The sequence below is a fragment of the Passer montanus genome, unplaced genomic scaffold, assembly GCF_014805655.1.
Source record: "Passer montanus isolate IOZ18808 unplaced genomic scaffold, ASM1480565v1 scaffold21, whole genome shotgun sequence".
NCBI classification, from domain to species: Eukaryota; Metazoa; Chordata; class Aves; order Passeriformes; family Passeridae; genus Passer; species Passer montanus.
This window is the reverse complement of record NW_024366703.1, coordinates 3663261-3688881: the sequence shown is the minus strand read 5'-3', so window position 1 is coordinate 3688881 and position 25621 is coordinate 3663261. Positions and strand designations below refer to the sequence as shown.

At 38.4% G+C, this 25621-nt stretch overlaps 1 protein-coding gene across 3 annotated transcripts in view; it reads left to right on the top strand.

Moving 5' to 3' along the window:
* The window catches only part of LGI1 (leucine rich glioma inactivated 1), a 28787-nt gene extending 8898 nt beyond the window's left edge, over nt 1–19889 (top strand). Inside the window, exons 1-9 of one of the 3 annotated variants that reach the window (XM_039708912.1) lie at nt 4736–5127; nt 7783–8231; nt 8621–8692; nt 12456–12527; nt 12630–12701; nt 16760–16831; nt 17878–18047; nt 18466–18630; nt 18715–19889. In XM_039708912.1, the coding sequence (XP_039564846.1) occupies nt 8041–8231; nt 8621–8692; nt 12456–12527; nt 12630–12701; nt 16760–16831; nt 17878–18047; nt 18466–18630; nt 18715–19532 (1632 nt within the window). In that variant the 5' untranslated portion in view covers nt 4736–5127; nt 7783–8040 and the 3' untranslated portion in view covers nt 19533–19889. Of the gene's footprint in view, nt 1–4735; nt 5128–7782; nt 8241–8620; nt 8693–12455; nt 12528–12629; nt 12702–16759; nt 16832–17877; nt 18048–18465; nt 18631–18714 lie in introns of those variants that run through there. The other 2 variants (XM_039708911.1, XM_039708913.1) reach the window with 2 other exon arrangements.
* Nucleotides 19890–25621: the final 5732 nt, after the last annotated feature.

Here is a 25621-nt window from a genome sequence, read left to right as displayed (position 1 = left end):
TGCTTCATGAAGGAGCTTATTACTTCTTACTCATGTGTTATATTGAGGCTGGGAATTAGGCCTTCCAGTTTTAATGACTCTTTGCCTAAATCACAAGGGCAGCAACAGTGGAAACTTACAGATGCCTACAAGTGATTGGCGTCAAAAAGAAAGTCAGCTGTATAGTATTTGGATTATTGTCTTAGAAAAGGGATAATTTGGAATCATTTTGAACTTAAAATGTGAATGTTACCATGTTCAAGGTAGGGAAAATCTTTTATCTTCTGCACAGTCATAACTAAAATGTGTATTTCTCTGTTGCTATGAAAATTATATTTAACACTACAGTCAGTTCTTAGATAAAGATGTTGTGTTGGTTTTGTTCTCCCACTGCAGAGGAAAAGGGCCAGCAGCCAAAAGAGCAAACCTTTTCTTCAAGCTGTACTAAATATATAGCATATTGGCATATGAGCAAACAGATGTAATGAAATTTTCAGCCCTCTGAAGTCTCCTCTGCAGGGCAAATGTGGTTTGTAAGAAAAAGGGACCTTGGAGTTCAGCTGGGTGCAGTACTTGATGGAGAATCTGTGCTAGGCTTGTGCAGTGGCAGCATGCCTGCCATAATGTAGGGTGGCAGATTTGATATTTACTTAAGGTAAAAAGGATTAACTCTTACTGAAAAAGTAAAGTATTTTTCCAAATTTTTTGAGTTGCTGAGAACAATTAAAACATCAGTAAAATACACTTGTGGAGCTATCACCAACAACCCCTTCAAATGTTTCAGTGCTGATCCATATCCCTGTAAAGCATGTTGATTAGCAATGATGAAACAATAATATGTGTTTGATGAGTCACATCCTTCCTATTGTGCAGTTCCTTATGTCCATGGCACTCCAGCAAGGCTTCTACTTGAAGTATTTCAGTGACTTCAGTGGCACTAAGATTTCTTTCATTGTAAATTATTCAGAACATAGAAACCTGTTTTTAACAAGTAAAGACTTTCTCCTCAAAAGCCTGTTGTCTCTGCCATGTAATAAATACATTTTCTATGTACATTTAAATAAATAATATTTTGTTACTTCTTTTCTGTCTGCAAAATGACAAAGAAAATTAAAGACAAGTTTATAAAGATTAGAATAATTCTTCAGGGAGCCAATGCCCTGAAAAAGTACAGAAGGGCATGTAAGATAGCACAGGTCAAGGAAAGGATTTTGTAACACGCCGTCTGTTTTTAATTAGCATCTTGGCACACTGGAAGAGCTCAGACATTTTTCCATGAAGAAATGTATTATAGACTTTTTTAGCTGCCAATTAAATGGCATTTAGCTACACTGACAGTAGTATGTTGTTTTGGGTCTGCAGAAAGCACTTGCTCATGCTAGAAAATCTGGGACATTTTGGTTTGTATACAGGGTTCTTACTGGACTGACTTTTCTATGCCTTCTTTTGAATTTTTTCCCTCATTTTGAATGTAGGCATGAAGGAAAACTTATATGAATAAATACCAAATGAAGAGTGCACGGAGCTGGCAAAGTGGACATAGTAATAATGAAATGTCAGTTTGTATACACCAGCTGAAAGTCTGTCCTCCAGTTAGACGATAATTTTTAAACAATGGTAGCTAAATACTGGGGTGTTTTATGAGGTTCATATTTTGTCCTGTTAGGTAGAGACTGAGGTACTTTGTCACCAGTTCTGTCCTATGATTCATTTAAATATGAGCATTTGTAACATGAAACTGCCCCTCAAGTGTGCAGCTCCCTATGCATTTTGTCTGACAGTGAAACCAATGCTCTCTGCCCACTCCTGTGCTCAGCTGTTTGTTCTGGCTCTGGCCATTTTTGGGGGGTTGAAGGGGTGGGTTTGAGAGATTTGGGCTTGTTTAGGGTTTTATTTGTTTTCTGGTTCTTTTGCCAGCTAATTTATTTAATCCAGTTTAGAGAATAGCATTAGAACAGAAACACCAGCAGTGACCTGTGGAAGAGAGCAGAATCAATAGTACTTGCAAGAGTTGGGATGAGAGAAACCATCCTGTTAAGGAAAGTGTTACACAGAAATGTGTTCTTAAAATCACCATGCCAGTTCTGAAGAAGCTGGCAATTACAAATTAAGCATAGATTCTCTCACTAGTATCATGGTTTTAATGTCTGATAGAGCTATGTAGAGAAAAAAAAGGCAAAAAGTAACTTGCATATTTGAGACTTCTCCTTGCTGGGAGGTTCATACAGAGGGCACTTAATCTTACCCTTAATCTAGGGTGTATGCTAGGTGGTGAGTGAGCATAGATTCTCTCACTAGTATAATGGTTTTAATGTCTGATAGAGCTATGTAGAGGGGAAAAAGGCAAAAAGTAACTTGCATATTTGAGACTTCTCCTTGCTGGGAGGTTCATACAGAGGGCACTTAATCTTACAGTAGGATGTATGCTAGGTGGTGAGTGTGATGTCAGTTCCACTGAAATGGATGGGCATGTTGACTGTCTCAAAAGCGTCCCCATTTCCAACATGGGAGAAGTTGATCTTCCCTGAGTAAACTACAGGCAAATCTTCATGAGAGTTGTCTTGAAAGATAGAACAAAAATCCAAATTTCTGCAGCAGGTTTCGTGTCCTTTTATATGGTCTCCTTTCTTACACTTCCCCCTGTATTAGGTGTGGTATCAGTTCCTGCTGTGAACCATGAAGTGGCACAGCTTCATACATCTTTGAATTGGGCTCTACTTTGCTCTTGAGCTTGTATGTTTGCTCTTTCATTTCCCCCCTAACTTTAAATATCCATTGTTAGCATTTTCAAGGCAAAACACAGACAATAGAAGCAAAACAAGAACTATTTGTGTAGGTCTGGAGAAAAGTGGCTGGTTTTCAGGAGAGCAGTTAATGTGATGCTACTGGGTTGGGTTCTGCAAAGCACACTGGTTTGTAACACAGCTTAGAAGCAAACAAAGCATGAAGAATTATAAAGATATTGAAAGTTATTACCTGCAACAAATTAAAACCTAGAAATAAATTCATTTTGCCTGGCTTCCCTTTGAAAGAAATACACAGTGCCTCTGTTTTTTCTTAAAGAGAAATCATTCAGATATCAGTACATCTCTCCTAACATATTTTTTTGTCATTGGTCAAATTCTGGAGTACCTAAACCAGCAAGCAGTTCCAGAGACACCTGCACATTCACCAGGACATGCTCAGTGGAGCAGGTGTTGTACATCACACTGAACTTTTGGCCATGAGAGCTCACTTCAGAGGTGATTGCTTCTAAGTCCACCTTGACCTGTGAACTGGCTACTTTATGTAACGGAAAGGAGACCACCCTCCAAGTTTTTCTTTCCTCCAAAGCTGGCAGCATTTAAGCAGCCATTTCCTCAGCTTTTTGACACAGGGACTGGCCTGGTTGTTCTGCTTTTAATGAAACTGGTATAATAAAGAAGGATACCCATAATACAAACCTGTATAGACAGGACGGGGCAAAGTCAGCAGAACTTTCCAAATAAAATGGTTTGGGCAGTCTTGTGATCATTCCCAAGCTTGTCTGTGTTATGAGCTGTTGTAAAGGCATCTCAAGTTTTATTATGCCTAACCTGCAGAAGGCCTCTTCCTGGCAATGACTCTTGTGCCAGATCCACCAGGAAGCATAGTCTTTTCAGAACTGTTTAGAATTCACAAGACTTAGTTTTGTTTATTGAAAGTACAGCCTCATTCTCAGCTGCTTTAAATTTGCCATTTGTTGCAGAATTTCTTAAAAGGGTGGAGCCAAGAGAGCAAAAACTCGGACTCATGAGGTATTTGTAGGAATCTTTGATCTCAAAATCCTTCTGCTCCAAACACAGTGGTAACATAGCAATGACAATGTTTTGTTCTTTAGGAGACCGGTGAATACTGGGTGTGATTCGGGCTATTGCCCATCTGTAATATTATGGGCTTAACACCAAGCACAGTAAAGTCTCATCATCACCATCAGTGGATTTTGGATTAGGCTACATATGCACAGGCAGCTCATTCTGAACAGAGAAAAGGCAGCACAGTTTTGTAACAGCAGGATGAAATCAAGGTTAACTCTAACAGGATATGGATCTGCAAAGGGAACTGTACTGAGCATGAAACCACAGGAAGCTTATTCAAATTCTATCATATGTTGGTAATAAGAACATTCTAGTCTAATGCTAATATGCAAATATAGTCGTTGGTGTGGAGTTAATACCTTAAAAAATATTCAATATGTTTTAAAATAATTTTTGTTCTATGTTCTGACTGTGTTTGCTGTCCTCAAATATTTTAGCAAACAGGTTTACTTGCAGAAGTGTTAATCTCTTAACCAGATATTGGAGAACATGCGTTAAAAATGTATGTGTATATGATGATGATAATAATAACAATAACAACAATAATAATAATAAAACATATGTTTGCTCTAGAAATGAAGCCATGTAAGTTGTGCTGAGTCTGACCAAAGAACAGAAGCAGTGATGGGTGAACACCTCTAGTGACAGCAGTCAAAACTAGCTTTAATTTTGTCATATACTTGCACCAATATTTTTACTAGATGGTAGATCATCATCAAAAATTGTCGTTACCAGACAATTTGTATACACTGGAAGAAACAGCAGTTTGTTTCTCACCACGCAGAGCCACTGCGTGGGAAACCATCGGTCCCTAAGGCGTACTTGGTCAAGACCGCAGAACGAAACATGCCGGCACACGGGTGCAGAGCCCGCTGCGGCCGCTCGCCCTGGGCCCGCCCGTGTGGGTGCCGCCCGGGCCGCGGGAGGCGGTGGCGCGGGGATCGCGGCGGCCCCGAGCGGCGTCCCTCAGCCGCTGACCCCCTGCAATGTCCCCCGGCAGTGTCCCCCTGCCCGGGCCGGAACGCGCCTGACCGCCGGCCCCCTCCGCAGCACGGCGAGGTGCAGGGGTTTCGGCTAGAACGTCAAGTGATGGGAAGCAGACCGAGGAACGCATCCACAACTCCCTCATCCCCCCTGCTGGAACCTTGCAGAAAGAAAAATAAATGAATTTCGAATGCCATTGTGCCTAGTCAGTACCTGAAACAGCCGGGAGAACAAGCGGGGAGCGAGGGGCCGGCGCTGGTCCGTGGGCGCAGCAGGCCGCTGCCCGCTCCGCTGGCCCGCGAACAAACAGCGATGGCATCGGCAGAGGGTGAGCCAAGTGTCGCCGGGCTGGACACAAGCTATGCCACTAAAAATCCATGAACCACTTTGGTTTTAAACTGCTACATGGCAGGAAATGAGATGCTGAGCTTGGCAGAAAAGGACCCTGGAAAATGTGATTATGCCTCTCTTTTGATGGGGCTGTTATAAATATTCATAATATTGCAATTTTGCAAAAGCGGTTGTTTTGGCATGTGGTTTGGAATAGAAAACTAACTTCCAGGCGCTTCTCTGCATGGACAAAACCGGAGTCAGGTTACTGCTCTGCTGCAGAATGTGCTTTTGTTACCGAAGAAAACACTACACTGGAAAGTTTTCCGAAGGTTCACAATGTGGTTGGAGTATTAATTAAAGAGAAATGCCTAGGTAATTGATGGTGGATTTCAGTGAATGAGCCAAAGGAAATGAAACACGGGGTTTCACCATCAATGGCAAAATATTGCCATGGCAATGGGTGGCTTTGCCAGGAATAAACAAACAACCAACAACAGTCCTCTTTCAGGAAAAAGGAGTTAGAGAATTTTCTGTTCTCACCTCACCATGTCTGTGCCATTGGACATCTTGGAGGGGAGAAGATGGTGTAGCCTACTTATGCAAGTCCTACAAATCCAGCTTCCCTGTCAGTAGGTACAATTAGATCATTTCCAGAGCAAGAAGTCACCTTTATACTGGGAGATGGGAAGGCATCAGCATTTGCTTAATAATGATTTCAGTGCCTTGGCTACTGTAATTCATTTCCATTTTCTTACAGAAGGTGGATGGGCTCAGAAATAACCCAGGTTTCTGCCACTCTTAGCTGGTGCTGCTTCAGGGAGGGACTGCTGACAGGGAAGGTTTTCTTAAGAGCAAAAACATGGGACCATACTTAAATTAACAAAGACCTTTATAAAAACATAATGGAAAAAGCAAGGCAGCTAAGAAGCACGAGCTGCCCTTTCTTCCGCGGGCTCAGATGCCTGGCAGGAGGTGTGCCCATGCACAGGCAGTGCTGTCCTCTCCTAGCACGGCCTTTGAAGGTGGCCATCTGCCTCTGAAAGCTTTCTGGACATTCCTGGCTTCATCCAGCCCCTCAGAGCTCTGGGTGTCTCCCCCCATCATACCTGGGAGATGGACCTCAGCCACCACCCAGCCAAGGATTCAGCAGTGCTGGAGTCCTGCCTTGTATCCATGCACTGAATTTCTTGCAGTTTTGCAGGCTGTTGTTCTGCCCATAGCCTATCAAATCCCAGGTGGACACCTGGATATGCACTAAGGCCTTGCTGGGATTATTCCTGAGGAAGATAGATGTGGCCTGATGTTGATCTTGTGATTTTGTGAGGAGCAATGGGCTAGAGCCAGGTGGCCATGTGAAATCAAAGGGGGGTAACCAGAAGTCAAAAGAGATCTCCTCATCAGGAGATCAAGTGTCCCCTGGTGAGGAGACAGCATCCATGTGAAGGAGCTAATAGTGAGCCTGACTGTATTAAATGTTTGTACCACTGGGTTGACCCCAGTAGTGTTTGTGAGCTGTCTAATACAAACTGTCAAGACCTGCTAAAGTTTGCAAAACTCATCTAATAGCAATACTATGTTGAACAAAAAATCATCCTGCGTGGCTTCTCAGCCATTTGGCATTTGTTAGCTTTGTCTTACCATTCTTAATAAAGTAATACTTAGGTGGTGCTTAAGTTTCCTATAAAATATTTAATGTATTTTACTGTAAAGTCTGCAGGCTGAGGACTGTATCTGCCAGAGCACTCATACCACACCTAGCACTCATTTCGATTGCAGCCTCCAGGCAGTATTGTAAAGGTTCATTATTACCACCAAGATCTATCCTTATCCTGTCACTCTTCAGAGAAGGTCCATTCTTAACTATGGGTTTAACACAGCTGGTATTTAAATGACAATTTTCTTTTTTTCCATCTAAAAGAATCAAGCCAGTTCCAAGAAAATATGTTTTTTTAACTTGAACTTTAAATTAATGTTGTTCATATAGAACTGTGCTTGATCCACCTATGCCTTCATTTAACCAGCTCAGAAAACATGCAACAAATAAGAAGCATTCTTTTTCTGAGGGAGAAAAAAAAAAAGAGAAAAAAAAAAAAAAGCTATATTTGGGGTCTATTTTGCATGAGAAAATATTTTGTTTAGGAGTGACAGTCAAAGGCATTCTCTCATACATTGTAATATTTTCCATGTGTGGCAGCTTGTTTTTCAGTGGTACAAATATGTGCAATAAAGGCCGAGGATAAAAATGAATCTAACAGTTTTTGCAGCAGTGCCTTAGATGGTTTCATTCGATTTCATTTTCCTGTGGATACTGCCATTAGTTCTGCTGCTTGCAGTATGTGAAGCATAATTCTGAAAGGTTCATGAGGTTGTAGGGATCCAGTAAGAGATGACTGATTTCTCCCCCACACACATATACTCCACCCCACACCCACTCACCCACCCACCAGCAAAACATAATGCTGTACTATTTTTGGAAACAGGGAAAGGGCCTCCCTGTGAAAACAGAAAGCAGTGTATTTCTCAGTTACATCACTTTGCAATCTAATGCTGTGTTGTGCTCAGTGTTTTTGTGGTGATGCAAGTCTTTTTTTTCTTTCCTTTTTTTTTTTTTTTTTTTTTTTTTTTTTTTTTTTTTTTTCCCTCCCTTCAGCCGGTTGGATTTTCCCCATCTTACAGCACCTCGCAGGTCTCTTCTCTGAGCAGTACGTTGCCTGAGTGAGTGGAAACATACAGATCAGCTGCAGGTTTCTATCTACAAAAACAGAGTGAAAGAGAAAGAAAAGGGTTGGGAAAGCAGAGACAAATACTGACCTGGACTTAGAGAAAGACATCCAATGGCTGAATAAAGAACCCTGTTCATGTTTTGGGATATTCTTTCAACTGGCTGGAACGAGAGCGGATCAAAAGAATGGGAAATGCCAGCAGACCCTTTAGAAGAATTGCTTATTTCTTATGCCTTTTATCTGTGCTTTTGCTGACTGAAGGGAAGAAACCAGTGAAGCCAAAATGTCCTGCCTGGTGTACTTGTACCAAAGATAATGCTTTATGTGAAAATGCCAGATCTATTCCTCGCAGCGTTCCGCCTGATGTTATCTCACTGTAAGGGCTGTAAGCATTTGGTTATTTAATTTATGATTTAAAATGAACTAGGATGTGTGGTGTTCTCAGTGCATACAGAAGGATGCTTGCTGCAGGGAGTACCTCCAGCATTCAGAATCATCAGCTAATGTGTTAAATTGTGCTGCATCCTTGAATCCTGATTTTTATATCTCTTTCATCTGTCTGTCTGTCTGTGTATGTGCACACATCTCATTTTATACCTTCTTGTATAGTACATGAAACCTGTCACATTATATTTGGGGGGGGGGGGAAGGTAATTTTTTTTTTTTACTTATATAAATAAATTTCTCTGTGATGACCAGATCAGTATTATAACCATGGATATATGAGGCTACATTAATATACGGTTGTTTTTTTCTTCTTTACAGATCCTTTGTGAGATCTGCTTTTACTAAAATCCCAGAAGGGAGTTTTTTGCTCACACCATCTCTGCAGCTTCTGTGAGAAATATTTATATGATAAAATTTTTGTTGTGAAGTGTATATGTATTCATAAATATTTCAGAAAGGGTTTTAGTATTAATTTCGTAAGAAACAGCAGCAGAAGATTTATTAGATCATAAAATACATTACTTTTGAGCAATTTGAAAGATAGTGCATGTTTAATTTTTACTTAGTATTTTGCAAGGCTGTCTGTTGTCAGTACTACTTTGAATGCTTACATGCTGAAGCTTTTGGTGACAGAATGCTTGTTATCTTAATTATACTTTAATTAACATTACACTAAGGACTTAAGTGTTGCAACAACTATTCTTGTTTATTTTCTGCATTCCTGGGACCTGATCCCAGTATAAAGCTGTCCATTTGCAAATCCCATCGACTGTGAGCTCAGGACCCCACAGATCAGGCCCCTCATTGCAGTGGGACAGGTGCTGAAGTCCTTTTCTGTGTAAAATTGCCATTGACTTCTGTGGAAGTTTAGTCACTTCAGTGGGAGTTTTGCCTTCATAGTACCTGGATTTGACCCTGTTTGTTATTTCATGGTCTTAAAAGTAATGACAATTTTCTTCCAATTAAAGACTGAAGTAGTTATTTCAAATCAAATACTGTGATGAGGTATAGACGGAAAGAGAATATTTTGGGATGTTTAACTATTAGCTGCATTTCAACATAGGATTTTTACAGGCTCACAGGCTTTCCTAGAAATGTGGGCATACGATTATATAATTGTGAGCTATACAGAGGTAGAGGGGGTGTAACCTGAACTGTTTATAGTGGATGTGCTGCCAGCCTGACACACACCCAGATTTGTCTCAGAAATCCGGCAAGGCAGACACCCCGGTGTGATCAAAACCAGAATGGGATGTCTGTCCCAAACCGACTTCCGTGCGCTCTGGATGTGGTCAGAGGTGTAATGCTGAGCTACTGGAGCTGTCTGGCTGTTAAATTAAACTGGTGGCATACCGACAGCTGAAGCCCTGACCCTGGCTGTACTCTGCTACCTCAAGTGGAGCTGATAAGGAGGTGCAGACGTACTGTACAATTTTGGATACAGGGTAAATAGGTAGATGCAGTTACTATGGAAACCTAAATGCTTTTCCATGGTGCTTTATTCCAGAGAAGCTTTTTTTCAGGTGGTCACAGATCACAAAAGGGACATATTTCATATAATTGCTGCAATGGGCCTTTCAAAGGAGTGGGGGAAAAAAGCAGCAGCACTGGTGGGGCTTGTATCTGAAGAGAGCGAGTAGGACATCATCTCTCTTGGCTACGATACACCACCTACACTTAGCAATCCCACTGCAAAGCAGGCAGATTTGGGCATGGTAGAGTAGGACAGACACAGTCATCTTATTTTGAGTTATTATAGTGCCTGGCACAGTGGGCTTGGGCAACATCTTATGGCATTTTGGTAATGATAATAATTTCTATTTCTACCGTACTATGAAATGCACGTTCTGTGATGCTGTTCACAAATGCTGCAACAAAAACTATGACCCTAGAAAAGCAGGGTTTGTTCCACTGTGGGCTTTGATGAGTGATGTGTTTTCCAGATATATTTTTAACATGGTAGTTGAGCTGCTTGCCATCCTTGGAATGTCAGGCTGCTGATCTAAGGCAAATGACTGCTTAAACACAGGCCATAGGGGCAGGATTGTGTCTGTGGGCACAACACTCCAGTCTGTACGTGGGAAAGAAAATTTTTATTTTTGGCAGAAGATAGTAAGGGAAATAAGAATATGGAAAATTTACGTTAATTAAACATTTCGGGAAGTTTTAGCTTTGCATGACTATAGCTGTACTGGTAGGTTTAATTTAGCCAACAGCAAGATTTAGCAGCTTATATATATTCCTATAATAATAGAAATACATATAGAAATAGTCTCCAGCGTTACATTTTTGAAGTCCAAATGTAATTGGATATCTCAAATACAGCAGTCACAGATGTCTAAATATGGTGTAATTCTGCCACTATTATTATTTACTACTATTTTTAATGTAGTAGCACCAATGGTCTCTGGAAAAATCGTGGTCTTGAGCTAAACACTACTCATAACTCCCAGTCCAGGAGAGCTTTTCTTCTTGTGTGGTATGGATGGTATGCTCTGTTCTCTTCATGTGACAACAAAAATACAAAGAACCTACACAGCTATGGTGGAGTGCCAGCAGGAGTGTTCCCTAAATGTAGAGAAAACCTCCCAGCTCTCCTCTTCAGCACTTCTATCTCTATGTATCAGCCCCATGCTGAGGGTGCCCTTATAAACTGATGACATGAAAGCCTGCAGAAAGAAGGGAGGTAATCATGGCATCAGGGCTTGTACCTGCTGGCACTGTACTGTTCCTGCCAAGTGATACAGTCCCTAGCTACAGCGCCATACCTTCAGCCTCTGTCCCCAGAAGCAGCAATTATGGTGATTGAGGACAAACTGGGGGGAAAAATACTTTGTGCATCAAATACATCTGATGTAGCCATTGGGGAGAGGTATGAGTTAGAAGGCAAATGAGATCATCAAGTGCAAGACCTATGCTGTAAGCCTGGCAATCTCTAAAATAGCAATACTATTTTAAAGAGATACCACCCTCTTCTCTAAATTATAGAGTGCAGAAAAGGAAAAAAATTATCCAGTAAAATCCTATCAGAAAAGTAAAATTAGTTGCAGAATGTAATAAATTGGTCTTCTGGTTCAAGAATTCTATAAAAATACTTGTTTTCTCTAAAACTGAAATATTTCTTGATTTTGACAAAAAGGAAGAGTTTCCTGCTTATATTTTTTCATACATTTCTTATAGGAGTATACTGAAAATGGAAAAAGCACAATCTGCAACAGCCAACTGAGAAAATAAATTACCTGCAATTTATTCTGAATGTAAACGTCAACATAAGAGATTAACTCATTAAGTGGATTAATTAGTACTTGGAAATCTTGCATTCCTGAATGTCTAAGGATGCCATAGTATAAATCTATTTATCCATCAGGTCAATTGATTAAAATATAGATGTGCATGTAGTATTCCACTGGGGTAAAGTTCATCGTACTTTATGATGTCCACCACATTAAAAGTATAGCAGTCCAGAGCTAAATTGTAATGGACAAATGCTAACATGGCTGATAAGCATAAATAAAGCTGGAAAAATCAATGCTAGTCCACTTTGAATGCTTACAAAATTACATAAAATTAAATGTGCTGCTGGTATTTTTACTGTTAGATGCATACACTAAGAGTATTTCCAAGAGGTGTAATGAGGTCTTAAAAATAATTCTGACTTGAACACTGACTGAATTTAATAGATTTTTCTTTTTTTGTTTCCCCAGTAACTTTCAATACCTTCAGGTTAAATACACTCAGAAGTTAAATGTTAAAGGATTTTCCTTCCTGCCATTGTTGCAAATTCAACCTGATATCAGTCTAAGCAGCAATTTAAACCAAGACAATTGAAACCTCTGTAGTACTTGAAGATTTCATTGTTGTCCTAGTATATCTCCAGAGGCACTTGTACAATCCCGTTATTTTACTGGCATGATAAACCCACGTTTACATCCCACAGAAGCCAAAGGAATTTTATCAGATGGCCTCAGTAGACAATTGTTGGATCCTTCTCTTAGCACCACACTGTGGTTCAATATATCAGCCTTACAGTCCTATAGTGCTTGCACAGAAAAAAAAAACCATGAAACCAGGCAGTGGAAATTTGGCCTTGCTGAACCATTTTCTAAAGCTGCTGATAACCTAATTGTCTTTTGTTTTGCATTTCTTTATGCAGGTTGTTTACGTCCAACACTTTTGATGTTATTAGTGATGATGCTTTCATGGGCCTTCCTCATCTAGAATATTTGTGAGTGGACAAAAGTGTATTTCCTGGCATAATTGAATGGAGTGGGTGGGCTTCCAATTTCCAGACATTGATTGACCAGAATCACTTTACAACCCATTGCAGGTTCATAGAGAACAACAACATTAAGTCAATTTCAAGAAATACATTCAGAGGACTAAAATCTTTAATTCACCTGTAAGTAAAGTGATTGAATATATTATTTTGTATATTTAATATAGTAACTAAACCACTGTGTTGTTTCATTTCTCATTTTCATATATAACTGTTCATATTTATTTAAGTGGCATTAATAGTAATTTGATTAGGATGTTATCTTTGTGTTTTGACTGAAGACTTCCTGTGGTATGGGTAGAAGGCAAAGACACACAAACAGTTTCCAAGCACTACATGTTTGGCAGTAGTTCCCTGACTTTCTGTGCTTGGAGCACAGGGGATTTCCAGCTGAGCATGTAGGAGCAGGGAGGAGTATGAATTGGGAATCTTGGCACTGGATGAGGTGAGTCCCAGTTTGGGACTTGGAAAGGAGGAAGGTGGCAGCTGTATGAGGAATGTGAGAGGCTGAGGAATGGACCCACACCTCTTCCCAGGTGCCCCAGTCTGACATGGATCCAGGAGAATATTACATCCATTCTTGGGACAGGCCACCACTGTCTGTGCCCGTGTCCACTTAAGATAGTAATAGTATACAGAAGAATTTGATTAAATCAAACTTGAAAATTCCCACCCAGAGCAATTTTAAATAGAAGAGTTGCAACAAGATGTTTTTGTTAATGGCTTACTGATCTACTTCTTCCATTTTGCACCTACCCTACTCTGCACCCTGTCCTCTCCTGCACGAGAGCAGGAGCATCCCACAGTCAGGACCTGTCACACAGTGACACTGGCATTTGCTTACTGTTCCTTGTGTGCTGCTCAGCCCTTTGGCTGTCCTTGCCCTCTGACCTGCTGCAGCCCCTTGCTGCATCAGCTGGGAGGGGAAATTGCTCCATGGTACTCTGGATGCCAGTGAGCTGCAGGATCAACACTCCCCATGCCCTCACCAGCATGGGAGCATTTCTCACACTCTGCTCAGTAGGTGAGACACACACTGGCAACAAACACCTGCAACATTTCACTGCAAAAAAGAGTAGCTTCCTTGTCTCTGAGCTAGGAAGATAGTTTTTATCTTACAGCAAGTTTATCTTTTAGCAATAATTTAATTTAATGACGAGTACATTTAAAAAAAACAAACCACACACTATAAGAAAACAGAAAAAAAATACAAAAGAAGAAAAGGAAAAAAAAATCTGTAGTGTGGGTTTATACACACAAATCTGACATGGGTTTATACCCAGTTCTGAGCATCTGCATTCTGAGGCATGTCATGTGGTGTGTGTCATAAGCAGGGCATCCTGACCTTTTCGCCTTAACATGATAGCCTCGAAGAGGGTTTTGAAACAGGGCCATTTAACTTTTTCTTTCATATATTTTGACAAAGGAGAGAAAGCAAAGGTTCCATTTTAAACAGTTAATGCATAAATATAATAGTTAAATTGCAATTCACCACATCTTCACTACCTAGTAAATGTACCATAAAATACTTTATGCTTTCCCTTTTGGTCAGGACAAGATTTACAGCTGGCTGGAACCAAACTTACTGTGACTACTCATGTAGATAAAGTTACTTATGGAATGGCTCTAGGTCTGAGGAAGAGGAACGAGAGAGGAGAGGGAAAGAGGTACATAAAAGGGCTGTGCACATCCCATAGCAATGCATATTAGAGGTACAGGCAGAATTATGCTGTTGTTAGAAAAAAAATATAGCTGGATAAGGCTGGTAACTGGGACCCAATCTTCAAAATATTTATGCACATGAATACCTTTATATTCACAAATGGGTACAGTACATTATTTATCATATTCATTTACTTATTTAGTAGCTGCTGCTGCCAGTGAACACATTGCTTTTCTAAAACAGAGGAAGGCACAGTTTCTTCTCCACAGGAAGGCTACCATCTTGTCTTGCCTGTTACATTGCTTTCTGAGGATGCCTCAGGAGTTTCACAAGAGAAAACATAGGCAAAAGACAGATCCACATTTGAGGAGCAACTGCCATTTGCATGCACATTTCTGGGACACAGATTTGTGCATCATGCTGCACCATTTTCTGTGGAGCACTCTTCACAAAGACAATGAGAAATTTGTGGAAAATAACTGCAAAGGCGCCACTAGTTTAATCTGCTTGAAGAACCACTCCCCATCTTTTGGGGAAAATTGCATATACACATTAAGAATGATCATTTGGCACCCTGAGGCACTTTTCATTTAAGAAACAAGAGAGTACTTGTGTACATAAAATATTTAAATATTTAAAGTAATCATAGTAAATGAGCATGCAAATAAGTTCTATGAAGTTAGATAAGATGAACTTTGTTCTATTTATTCTATTTACTTCATTTTTGAAACATAAATTTTGGAATGCAGTAAGCTATCCAAACATTTTTACTTTTATAATGCAATTAACTTCAATAATTACAGTGTGTCCTTATTGTAAAAGAGAGCCATGTAGAATTTATTATTGTGCAACAGGTTTTATTTGCTGGTCAAAGTACATTTAAAAACAGAAAAATTTTTAAAAGATTGCATTCTTTTTTACTAATTTACTAATTTAATGTCAGAATCTTACAGGTAGCATTGGATGGTAATTTCTATGCACAATACATAATTTTGATTGCATTTCTCTCACAACTGTCACCATTCGTTTACATGCATGTTTGAGCCAACCTTTACTCTCTTATTATAATCCAAAAATCACATACAGCACCATCTAGGCAAGACAGAGTTTTCTGATATGTAAGTATGCTTTTTAACAGTGGACAATAAAATGCATAATTTTCATTCAAAAATTGGCAAATGGATAAACCTTGCTTAAATTTCTCTGTCAGTCATGTACCCATGGCAGCAGTGCACCACTCCAACTTCCAAGTACACCCTCCGTTTTAGTTTGCTATATAATAACATATAAAAACAATATAGGGCATTAAACTTGTCTCAGCTCGCAAGTCCACACAGCTTTCTCCATGTGAGTTATCTGACTTTTAAAGGATTGCTCTGGAGCATAAAATTGCACATAAGTGAAGCACATGATACATTCACATACAGTGTTACAGTCAGATTTCACTACTTTGAAAGTAGTGAAATCAGAATAGACTGATGGAAGCATCCCATATTTACTATTACTGATCAGACAAACACTTATTTTTAAATGAGGCAGCAGACCTAGTACATGTGGTCTTGTTCTTGTATTTAAGTATGTGCCTAAGTGTCTTTGCTTGGCTAGAGAAATTGTGGTTGATAAATAACATTTATGTTTACAAGTTAAAAGAGAAGAGGTTCTAAGTCTTACTAGCTACAGATTCTAACAGTGATCTTAATCAAGAATGATTTCTCTCAATTTTTGTTTCTTCTCATAAGTAATAAATAATTCTGTTAATTGGAAGAGGCACAGACTATACCCTACAACATTATTCTTCTTCTGTCATGCCCTCTGTGACCTGAGACCTTTGGCAGACTCGCAGAGACAGGCAGACTGAAATGTAATATACTGTTTGTTCAAAGCCTGCTCACATTTCTTTGTCACTTTACTAGCTGGAATACTCACTGAATTTAAACAAGTTTTCCCAACATTGAAAACTGGGAATTAGTAACATTTTTTTGCTGGTCTAATACACACATGCACATGCCAGGAAAGCAATTCATGCCCATCAGCAATTTATTGCCTATTACTGCATATTTTCAAAAACTATGAGCTAAACCTAAGCCCATCAGCCCATATTAGTAAGATTTTCCTTCCAGAAGAGGTACAAGAAAGTGGGGAAATTGCAGTGATATGAGCACCATGTATTGGGATCTCATAGAGAAAACATCAGTAGATCCAATCATGACTAATTCTTTTAAAATGTTAAATGGTGTTGGCAAAACACCAAAGGTGATAGCACATTTTACTCTGCAACATGAAGTATTGTAAATGCTGCAAAGCTGCTGAAGAGTGAGAAAGCAGAAGGAGGCATGGCATTTTAGTGGAAGGAAAACTCACAAAGTAAATGAGCTTAACAGCAATCTTTCAGAACTAAGTGCTGGAGAATACCAGTGTTCTTTGCCATAAGTAAAAACCCCACACAGTATATCACAGTTTGCAAAAATTGTAGTTTCATGAACAACTAGCACTAATAATGAAGTGTTTTCTTTTTCAGGAGTCTTGCAAATAATAATCTCCAGTCACTTCCAAAAGACATATTTAAAGGCTTGGATTCTCTAACAAATGTGTAAGAAAGCAATCTTTTTAATCTTTTAATTATAATAGAAGTATAAACAGATTATTTTAGAGCACATTCTGAGTAACCATTAAAACCAGAAGCCAGTAATGGGTCTTGTTACTGGGTAGAGACTACACAGTATGAATAGGCTTGGGTTTTTTGTCTGCTGTTGTTGAGAATTTGTGATGGTTTTGAATATTCCACCAGTTATGAAGATAAGTAATATTTTTAGTAGTTATGTAATAAAGCTGCATGTTCATTAAGATTTTGTGAATAAGAAGGGAGGATCCTTAGGGATGCATGAGAGAGCAAGGCATGCAGGGAAGGTGGAAGATATTTAATGGAGTAACATTTTAATGTGCAAGCGATTCCATCTGATCTGGGATAATAAGCTCAGAAAATCCTTTGCCTGCTCCCAGTTCGAGCAGGGGAGGCTGAACCCCCAGAGCAGAGCTGCAGCAGTGAGATGTGGCCATGGGCAGTGTATCTGGAGCATTACTTGGCAAGGCTGAGCATGGCCAGGTGGTTGCACAGTCTGGTCCTGGCCCTCGCCTGTTCCTGTACATACGATCACAAATCTGACTGAAGACAGCTGTAAAAGCCTTCAACACAGCTCCTCTGCTTGTCTCTCCTGAGGCCCTAAATGATGTATCTAAAGGAGACAGTGAATACTGACTGGCTGACCATCAGGTTACATGAATTCCTATTTTGTTATCTAGAATGCCTCTACTGAGAAAGGGTAACGCAAAGGAAACAGGGTTCATTAGTTTGGGAGGATTTTGCATACCTGTAAACTTGGGGAAATCGATAAAAATTTCTGATTGATCACCAAATTGAGGTCTTCTTGATTACCTTAATGTAATTAAATCTGTGTGGGTTCTGGTATGTAGATTTAACTATGGGTCAGATAAATTAAGCCAGGAAGGCCTCAAGTAAGAATAAGCAAGAGGGCACATATTTACCAAAAGCCAAAAGCCAAAAGCCAGTTTTGTTGTTCTCAAGGAGAAATACATTAGCTGGCTGCTTATTTTCAATGCATGATTTATTTGTTGTAGAGATCTTAGAGGCAATGCATTTAATTGTGACTGCAAACTGAAGTGGTTAGTGGAGTGGCTGGGCAGCACCAATGCAACAGTTGAAGACATTTACTGTGAAAGCCCACCAGAATATAAGAAGCGCAAGATCAATAGTCTCTCTCCAAAAGAGTTTGATTGCATTATTACAGGTAATGTGCCTCAAATTATTTCATCTTGTTAAAGTCAAGTCAAAGCTGTTGTTTTTCATTCTAGAGCCCATTTTTGCAGGAACACTGCATTCTGGATGGAATTTGTACTAAAATCAATATGATCTCTGCTGGTCTAAGTCTGACATGGGAATCATTTGGGAGCAGGGTCCTATATTTCAGTATCTACTCAAACTTTAGTATGTTACATAATGATTTGGAAAACTAGGACATAAAACAGTACCTCTTTTTATTGAGAAAGATTGAAAACCAAATTGCAGGGCTCCTTTACCAACAGAAAAATTCGACTAGTGATGAAATACTGTAATTTGTAATAAATTGGTATCTGATAAGCAGATGTTTTTTCAGTACAGTATGTAAAGTATCTCTGTAATTATCATCTGTTCTGTGCAATTTGCAGAATTTGAAGTTTATCAGTCCCTGCCATACCAATCTCTGTCAGTAGATACTTTCTCATATATGAATGATGAACACGTGGTTATTGCTCAGCCTTTTACTGGAAAATGCATCTTTCTTGAATGGGACCATGTGGAAGTGATGTTCAGGAATTACGACAACATTACAGGTATGAACACTGCTTGACAAATAACATTTCAACAAATTATCCAAAAAGTGGTACTAACCCTGTCTCTTACTTCTCTTTTTATAGGTACTTCAACTGTTGTGTGTAAACCTATAGTTATTGAGAGTCAGCTGTATGTCATTGTCGCACAGCTGTTTGGAGGCTCCCACATATATAAAAGAGATATTTTTGCTAATAAGTTTATAAAAATTCAAGATATTGAAATCCTTAAAATCCGAAAACCCAATGACATTGAAACTTTCAGGATTGCTGAAGACTGGTATTTTGTTGTTGCAGACAGTTCAAAGGCTGGTTTCACCACGGTTTACAAGTGGAATGGGAATGGATTTTATTCCCATCAGTCTCTGCATGCCTGGTACAGAGATACTGATGTGGAGTATCTTGAAATATCTGGCAAACCACATTTAATTCTGTCAAGTAGTTCGCAAAGACCTGTAATATATCAATGGAACAAAGGAACAAATGAATTTGTTAAGCGGTTTGATATTCAAGATATGGAAGATGCATATGCAGTGAAGCATTTCAAGGTGAAAGAGGATGTATACATTTGCTTAACAAGATTTATTGGGGACTCTAAAGTAATGAAATGGGGTGGTTCAGCATTTCTGGATTTACAAAGGATGCCATCCCGAGGGTCAATGGTATTCCAACCACTTCAGATAAATAATTATCAATATGCCATTCTTGGAAGTGATTATTCTTTCACTCAAGTCTATTATTGGGATGCGGAAAAGGCAAAATTTGTGAAGTTTCAAGAATTAAACGTGCAGGCACCAAGATCTTTCATACATGTCTCCATCGATAAACGAGATTTTCTCTTTGCTTCAAGTTTTAAGGGAACTACATTGATTTATAAACATGTCATAGTTGACTTAAGCGCATGACACTCATAATTCTGAGATTACATCAGACTTTCTACTGTAAGCGGACAAAATGAACTAAATGCATGATGACTCTCTTATCTTACTTCCAAATGAATGCCTTTAAAAGTTGAGATTGCTAGAACAAAGTATTACTAGTATCTTCATCTTTAATTGTCAAGTCTAGTGGTGTTGGAAGTTGCATTTTTTAACAAAAAGAAATTAAATTAACTGTTCTTTGCATCCACAATATGTAAATACATGTGCAACTGCATCTGTTGCTATAAAGAATATTAAGATGTACTTTTCCATTTATTTATTCACCTGTTTGAAACAACTGCCAAATAAAATGTTTACATTTTGTGTCTTTCACATTCCAAATATTATTTGCAGGTGATACTTTTTATTTGTGTATATATTATACACATATAAAATAAAGCCAAGAAGGCATATTGCCCAATGCAGTGTTGTACTGCATAGAAGAGGCACAAAAGATCAGGTGGGTTTTACTGATAGCAAGAAGTTCTTGATAAAAATACTGCATTGAAACACAAGCCTATAAATTATCACCTGGACAATCCTGGCACTTATGTAAAGCTTCACTCACTTAAACAGATCTCTAACCAGAAAAAATAATTCAGTTATCTAGATGTGCTTGTAGGATGAAGGGTTCAGTTATACACATCTAATTGTAGGATAGGCCTTTGTACTGTGCATAGCTGTTTCTAAAAATCTACAAAGAGCTTGGCAGAAAAAAAGACAAGGTAAAGGTCTCTGTTTCTTCACCTGATGCTGAAGCAGCACAAAACAAATCTCTTGTACAGCACTGGGGCTGTTACTGTGCTGAAAGCTAGAAGCAAAGCTTATTTTTCAGCTAGCATTATTTCTATAGCTGAACTGTCACACATCACTTGCATGAATTCTGTGTCCTTGTCAAGTCTTTCCACTGTTATTGCAATTATTTAGTCTACAATGAATTTATTCCTTATTCAGAATGAAGCTAGTGAATGGGAAGTTATTTTTTTCCACTACCCTGGAATGAATCTTAGTACCAGGTACTTCTGAAATTCAGGGAACTTTCAATGTTTGTATAGTGTATGCAACTCCAGGGAAGCTAACTATATCTGTTAAATTGTGCCAAATCTAAATGTGGCATGAAAATCTATCACAAGCTCAAAGTTAAAATAGTCTTTTGTTTGCATTCATCTAGTGCACCACTTGAGAGAAACCTACACTGATGCTGAAGCTGATTTGGTGCAGCTCAGGAGGAAAGCTCAAGTTTATTTTAGACACCTTTGCATTCACTTAAGTTGCCAAGCATTGTGCTTCAGTGCCATCTTTAAAATAGAGACATGAATGCTGTGTTCATTTCTAGACATTTCTACCATTCACAGATGTTGACTTGTGAATAAAACTAATCATACTGTGCATGTCAGCTAATCATGTGAGCTGATTAATGTATATTTAGGAAGCCAGTCCTAAACAGTATGCTTCTGTAATAAAGAATGGAGGGGTTTTTTTTAGTATTTAATGTTATTTAAAAAGAAAAATTCTCACCTGAACAATGCTGCTCTAATAAGTTAATTTTTCTGATGCCTTTTTATCCGTAGCTGCATATGCTCTGCTAAGCATTTGGCTTAATAACTACCTATTCCACAAGTATTTACAATGTGAGTAGAAAGATTTTAAACTATGTTTCACAGCTGAAACATCCCAATTTTTTCTTAAATACATTTCCAAAAATCATCCTAATAAATACTCTCTTGTTTGGCAGTTTCCTTTATATGTCAAACCATATTTCCTTTATATAGTTATAGCTGTTACATCAGCATGATTTCAAACCCCAGATGAACCCAAATAATAATTTTTATTATTTCTCAACATTGGATGCATATCTGTGATTTGCAACTCAGTTTGTCTGTTTCTTCTTTAGTGCCCTTTGCATGGGAAAGGAATGAAATACAAAGTCATGAACTCATCTCCAATCTACCAGCAAACCATTAAATGTTTTCTATTCTTCTTGTCTTCTGTTTCAATCTTTTACTTAAGGTCCTATTGAATTATGTGCACTGGTTTTTATCTGATTTTCCCCATTAAACTTGCCTACATGCACTCTCTATCAAATTATAAAGATAATGGCTATGCATCCTTCTCATTATGAACATATTATAAACATCTGGCTGAATTTAAGTGGAGTTGGAGAAACTTGCTAATCTGCTACCAACATTTATTTACAAACAACATATTGCCTCACAGTGTACCTTGAAAAAGTTACATTTCATGGAAATGTATTCCAGAGCCAGCCAGCTATGCTGGCTAAGGCCTGTGCTGTCATAGTGCTATGATTGCTTTCCTGAGTTACCTCATTCTGAAATGCTGTGACAGACTTACAGGAATTCACTGTTACTCCTGGGTTTAAAGGAGGAATTTAAATGCCTGCAAGGGTGTGAGTCACTAGAATTTTACATTCACAATACATATAAAATACATATAAAACTAGCCATGGTACAGTAGGGTAGCAAGGGGTCAATCTTCTGGAGAACACAATGGCAGTATGAGTTTGGTTGTTCCTTCAGAAAAATGTTTCCTGTAGTCAAGAACTAGTGATTTGGGAAGTTCTTAATGCCTATGTCATTTTTGGAAGGTCAGCTAATTACTATAAAATGCTGAATCTAAACCTGTTTTCTTTTGAAAATCCCTTTCTCTAGTCCATTATGTCAGGTGGAGACTCACAGGGACAACAGCCAGTTTCTTATTGTGTGACTATAGCTTTTCTTTGTACCACATAAGGAACTGGGGTAATTTTAGAACAGAACTCATAATCCTTAACGTGGAAGAGTGTAAAGGCTCATTAGGTGGCTCCCTGTGCTGTTTCTTCCTGATTTCAGAGACTGGGCATCTTAACAGCTCATCTGAACATAAAGCTAATGCCTATTCCATCCTGGTTCTCTGCTCAGTACTTCTTCTGATATCAGTGGAAGAGTCAGAAAAAGAACTAGAAAAGAACCTTTTATCATATATACATTGATATTTTTTAAAAATGCTATTTAAAAAACCATATTTCTTTCAGCAAAATCTATGTTACTTGTGGCTGACTGGTTGTCTTCTGTAGTTGTAATGGATTTTCTGAACTCCCTAATTGTTTTGTTTATGACTGATAGAGTATGTAAGGTACTAAATGTATTACAGAAGACAGTATTGAAGGTTATTAACAGATACTGCTGATCCTTGATGCTGCTTAGTCATGTTAATGTCTAAGACAGAAAAAAAAGAACATTAATGGAATAGTATTGTATTCCTACAACTACTTCATTAGATTTTTAATAGAGCACAAATATAAAAGAATATGCACCTCTCTACTTGGGAAGAGATATATAAAATACATTCAGAATACCTGATACTATACCGTGTGTAACTTTTTTTTTGTCTATTGCAATGCCTAGGACTTGCAGATATTTTTGTTTCTACTTATTTGAAAAATTATTCCAAAATGCACTCTTCCTACTAAGAAAGAAATTCAGTAAGGAAATATCTTGTTGTGTAAAGTAACAAAGCAAACAGAAATGTATTACTGGTTTGTATTTCATTTTAATTATAACTTCTCCTAAATATTTTAATTTTTAAACTTTATTTGAAGGGGTTGTAACAGCCACTCACTCGAAGTATCCTTGAGGATGGGAAACAATTATTAGCATAGTTAATGATGTGTGATATGCTTTGATATGTTCTAGTGGGAAGCTCACTAACAGCTGTATTTATGTATATAACCATTAAAACATATTGTGTTAGCATTCAATGGAAAATAAAGAATATTTAAACTATAGAAGTAACAAAAAGTCTTCAGACTGACAATAGCACCAAGAGAAAGCAGAGAAGTCAGCATGCCCAAAATGTTACAACTAGGAACAGAATGTAAGCCCACAGCAGTCTCAAGAGAGTGGAAGTTTCCCCTTTCAAGGAAGTATTTTCCTTTCCATGAAACACATAATGTGTTTCCCCTCAGTGGGCAACCCTGAAAATCCAGATAATCACCCAGTTCTTGAACAATACAGTAAGAGGCTTACAAACTTAATGCACTATGTCCAATATTCCAATATTCTAATATGTGAATTTTTTTTTTCCTTTTGACACCTCTCTGCTGCATCAGTCTCAGCCCTGGTGGCACAGAGGGAGTGGTGAGCACGCTACCGCCCACTGAAAGGGCCAGGGCCCTGCCAGGGCCAGACAGAAATTAAGCCAGGTTCAGCAGATGGAAAATGCAAACCCAAGCACTCAATTCACTCAGCTGTTAATGCCTCCCCCACTGCCTAGCAGGTTTTCTCTCTGATTTGTTATACATATTGCCAACAGTTCCCACTACCTTTCATATGCCTGCAAGCCTTCCCCTCTCATTCCTGCTGATCTGGAGACCTAAGTGTGGTAGTAAAGCTGTGATTTAGACTCCTATTGATTAGAAAGGCTGAATGTGTTTTTGTGGCTGGGAACTCTCGGATGAATGTCGAGGTCTTGGGGAGTTCAACTCCTCCCGACTGATCTGTGGTACACTGCCTGACTTACTGCTAATGGCAACTTCTCTTCCTTACTGATGACTCTGAATTCTAATGGCTGGTGTTACAGGCATGTCTCTGTTTATAGTTCACTTAAACAAAGTGCTCAGAGGCAAACCTAACCCTATTTCTATTCAGGAATTTTCCTGAAATGAACTGTAACTACAAAGAGCTCCAGTGTGCTATACAGAAGTGGTGTTGTATTTGTGCTTTGAGACTTTGAATTGCTCCAATTAGTTATGGTAGTGTAATACTTCTGTCTTCAAATTTGTTACAGTAGAAAGCAATTTGCCCCTAAATATGCATATTCATATTCATATAATTGTTTATTTATACTCCAAATAAACGGAAATGGATGATAGCAATAATTATGTTAGTGTTCCAAATCTCCCATTCATCAAATCAATTTCTGAATTCTCAAAAGTTGTTTTCAACTCAGCCTTACTTTATTCTTCCTACTGAATTATTTCAATTGAAAAAGGACTTTCTGACCCATTCTCCCTTCCTGTTCGAAGGCCTGGATAGCGACACCAGTATGTTAGCAAGTTGTCAACCTGCCCAGATGGTGAGCATCCAAAAATGCTGAAAGAGCTTCAGAATAAACAGGCTGATCCGCTAAGAATACATAGCCCTTCATTAAAAACCATTTGTGTGCAAAAGAAGTAACAAATATTATACCTATTTTTCTAGAAAGTTAATGGGATAAATAACCAGTGGGATTTCAGACCAGTAATATTCAATATCTGAAATTATAAATTAAAATGGAAGTGTAAAATTTCAGTAGAAATTAGGTAACTAAGCAAGTGGGACAGGATGACTAGTGAAGTTGAGGGTCCAGAAAGGCAAAATACTAAACATAGGAAAGAAATGCTCACAAAGTTTAAATTTAGCAGTACAGAAAGTCAACCTGACATTGTTGTGAACAACTCAGAAAGATACTGATCTCAATGTACAGCAACAGGAAAGGACAAATAATGCTGCTACATGTACAGGATAACAGGGAGATTACAACACTACATGTCATGGCAAATCACTGCCTTATTTGAGATACTGCATGCAGTACTCATGTAGCCATCTCAAAAAACTCAGTAAGGTAATTAAGAACCCAGAAAAATTTATTGAAGGTGTGGAACATGATGGCACTTGACACTATAAAATCCCAAGCCATAAACCAAAATACTTACCCCCACAAATTAAAAATTAAAATGTTAATTTAAATTAAATTAAAATTAAAACACTAATTAAAATGTGGCATTCACTGTCATAGGCAGTGACATAGGTGACAATAATACAGCATTCTGAAAGTCAAACATGGATAAATTACATAAAGAAATTAATTCTATCACTTTAGTACTGAAGAAAATTGCTCTTTTTTAGGGAAGAGAAGAGTCTTTGCATTTTTGTGAGAAACATCTGGTTGTAACCATTTGGGATGAAAAGCCAAGCAGCTGGATAATGAATGTGCTCCAGTATTGCATTTCCTATTTTCAGTTCTTGAGACATAGTACTCAGAAATTAGCTCAACTTTGTTGCTGAGGTCCACAAAAAAAAAATATATAAGATGTA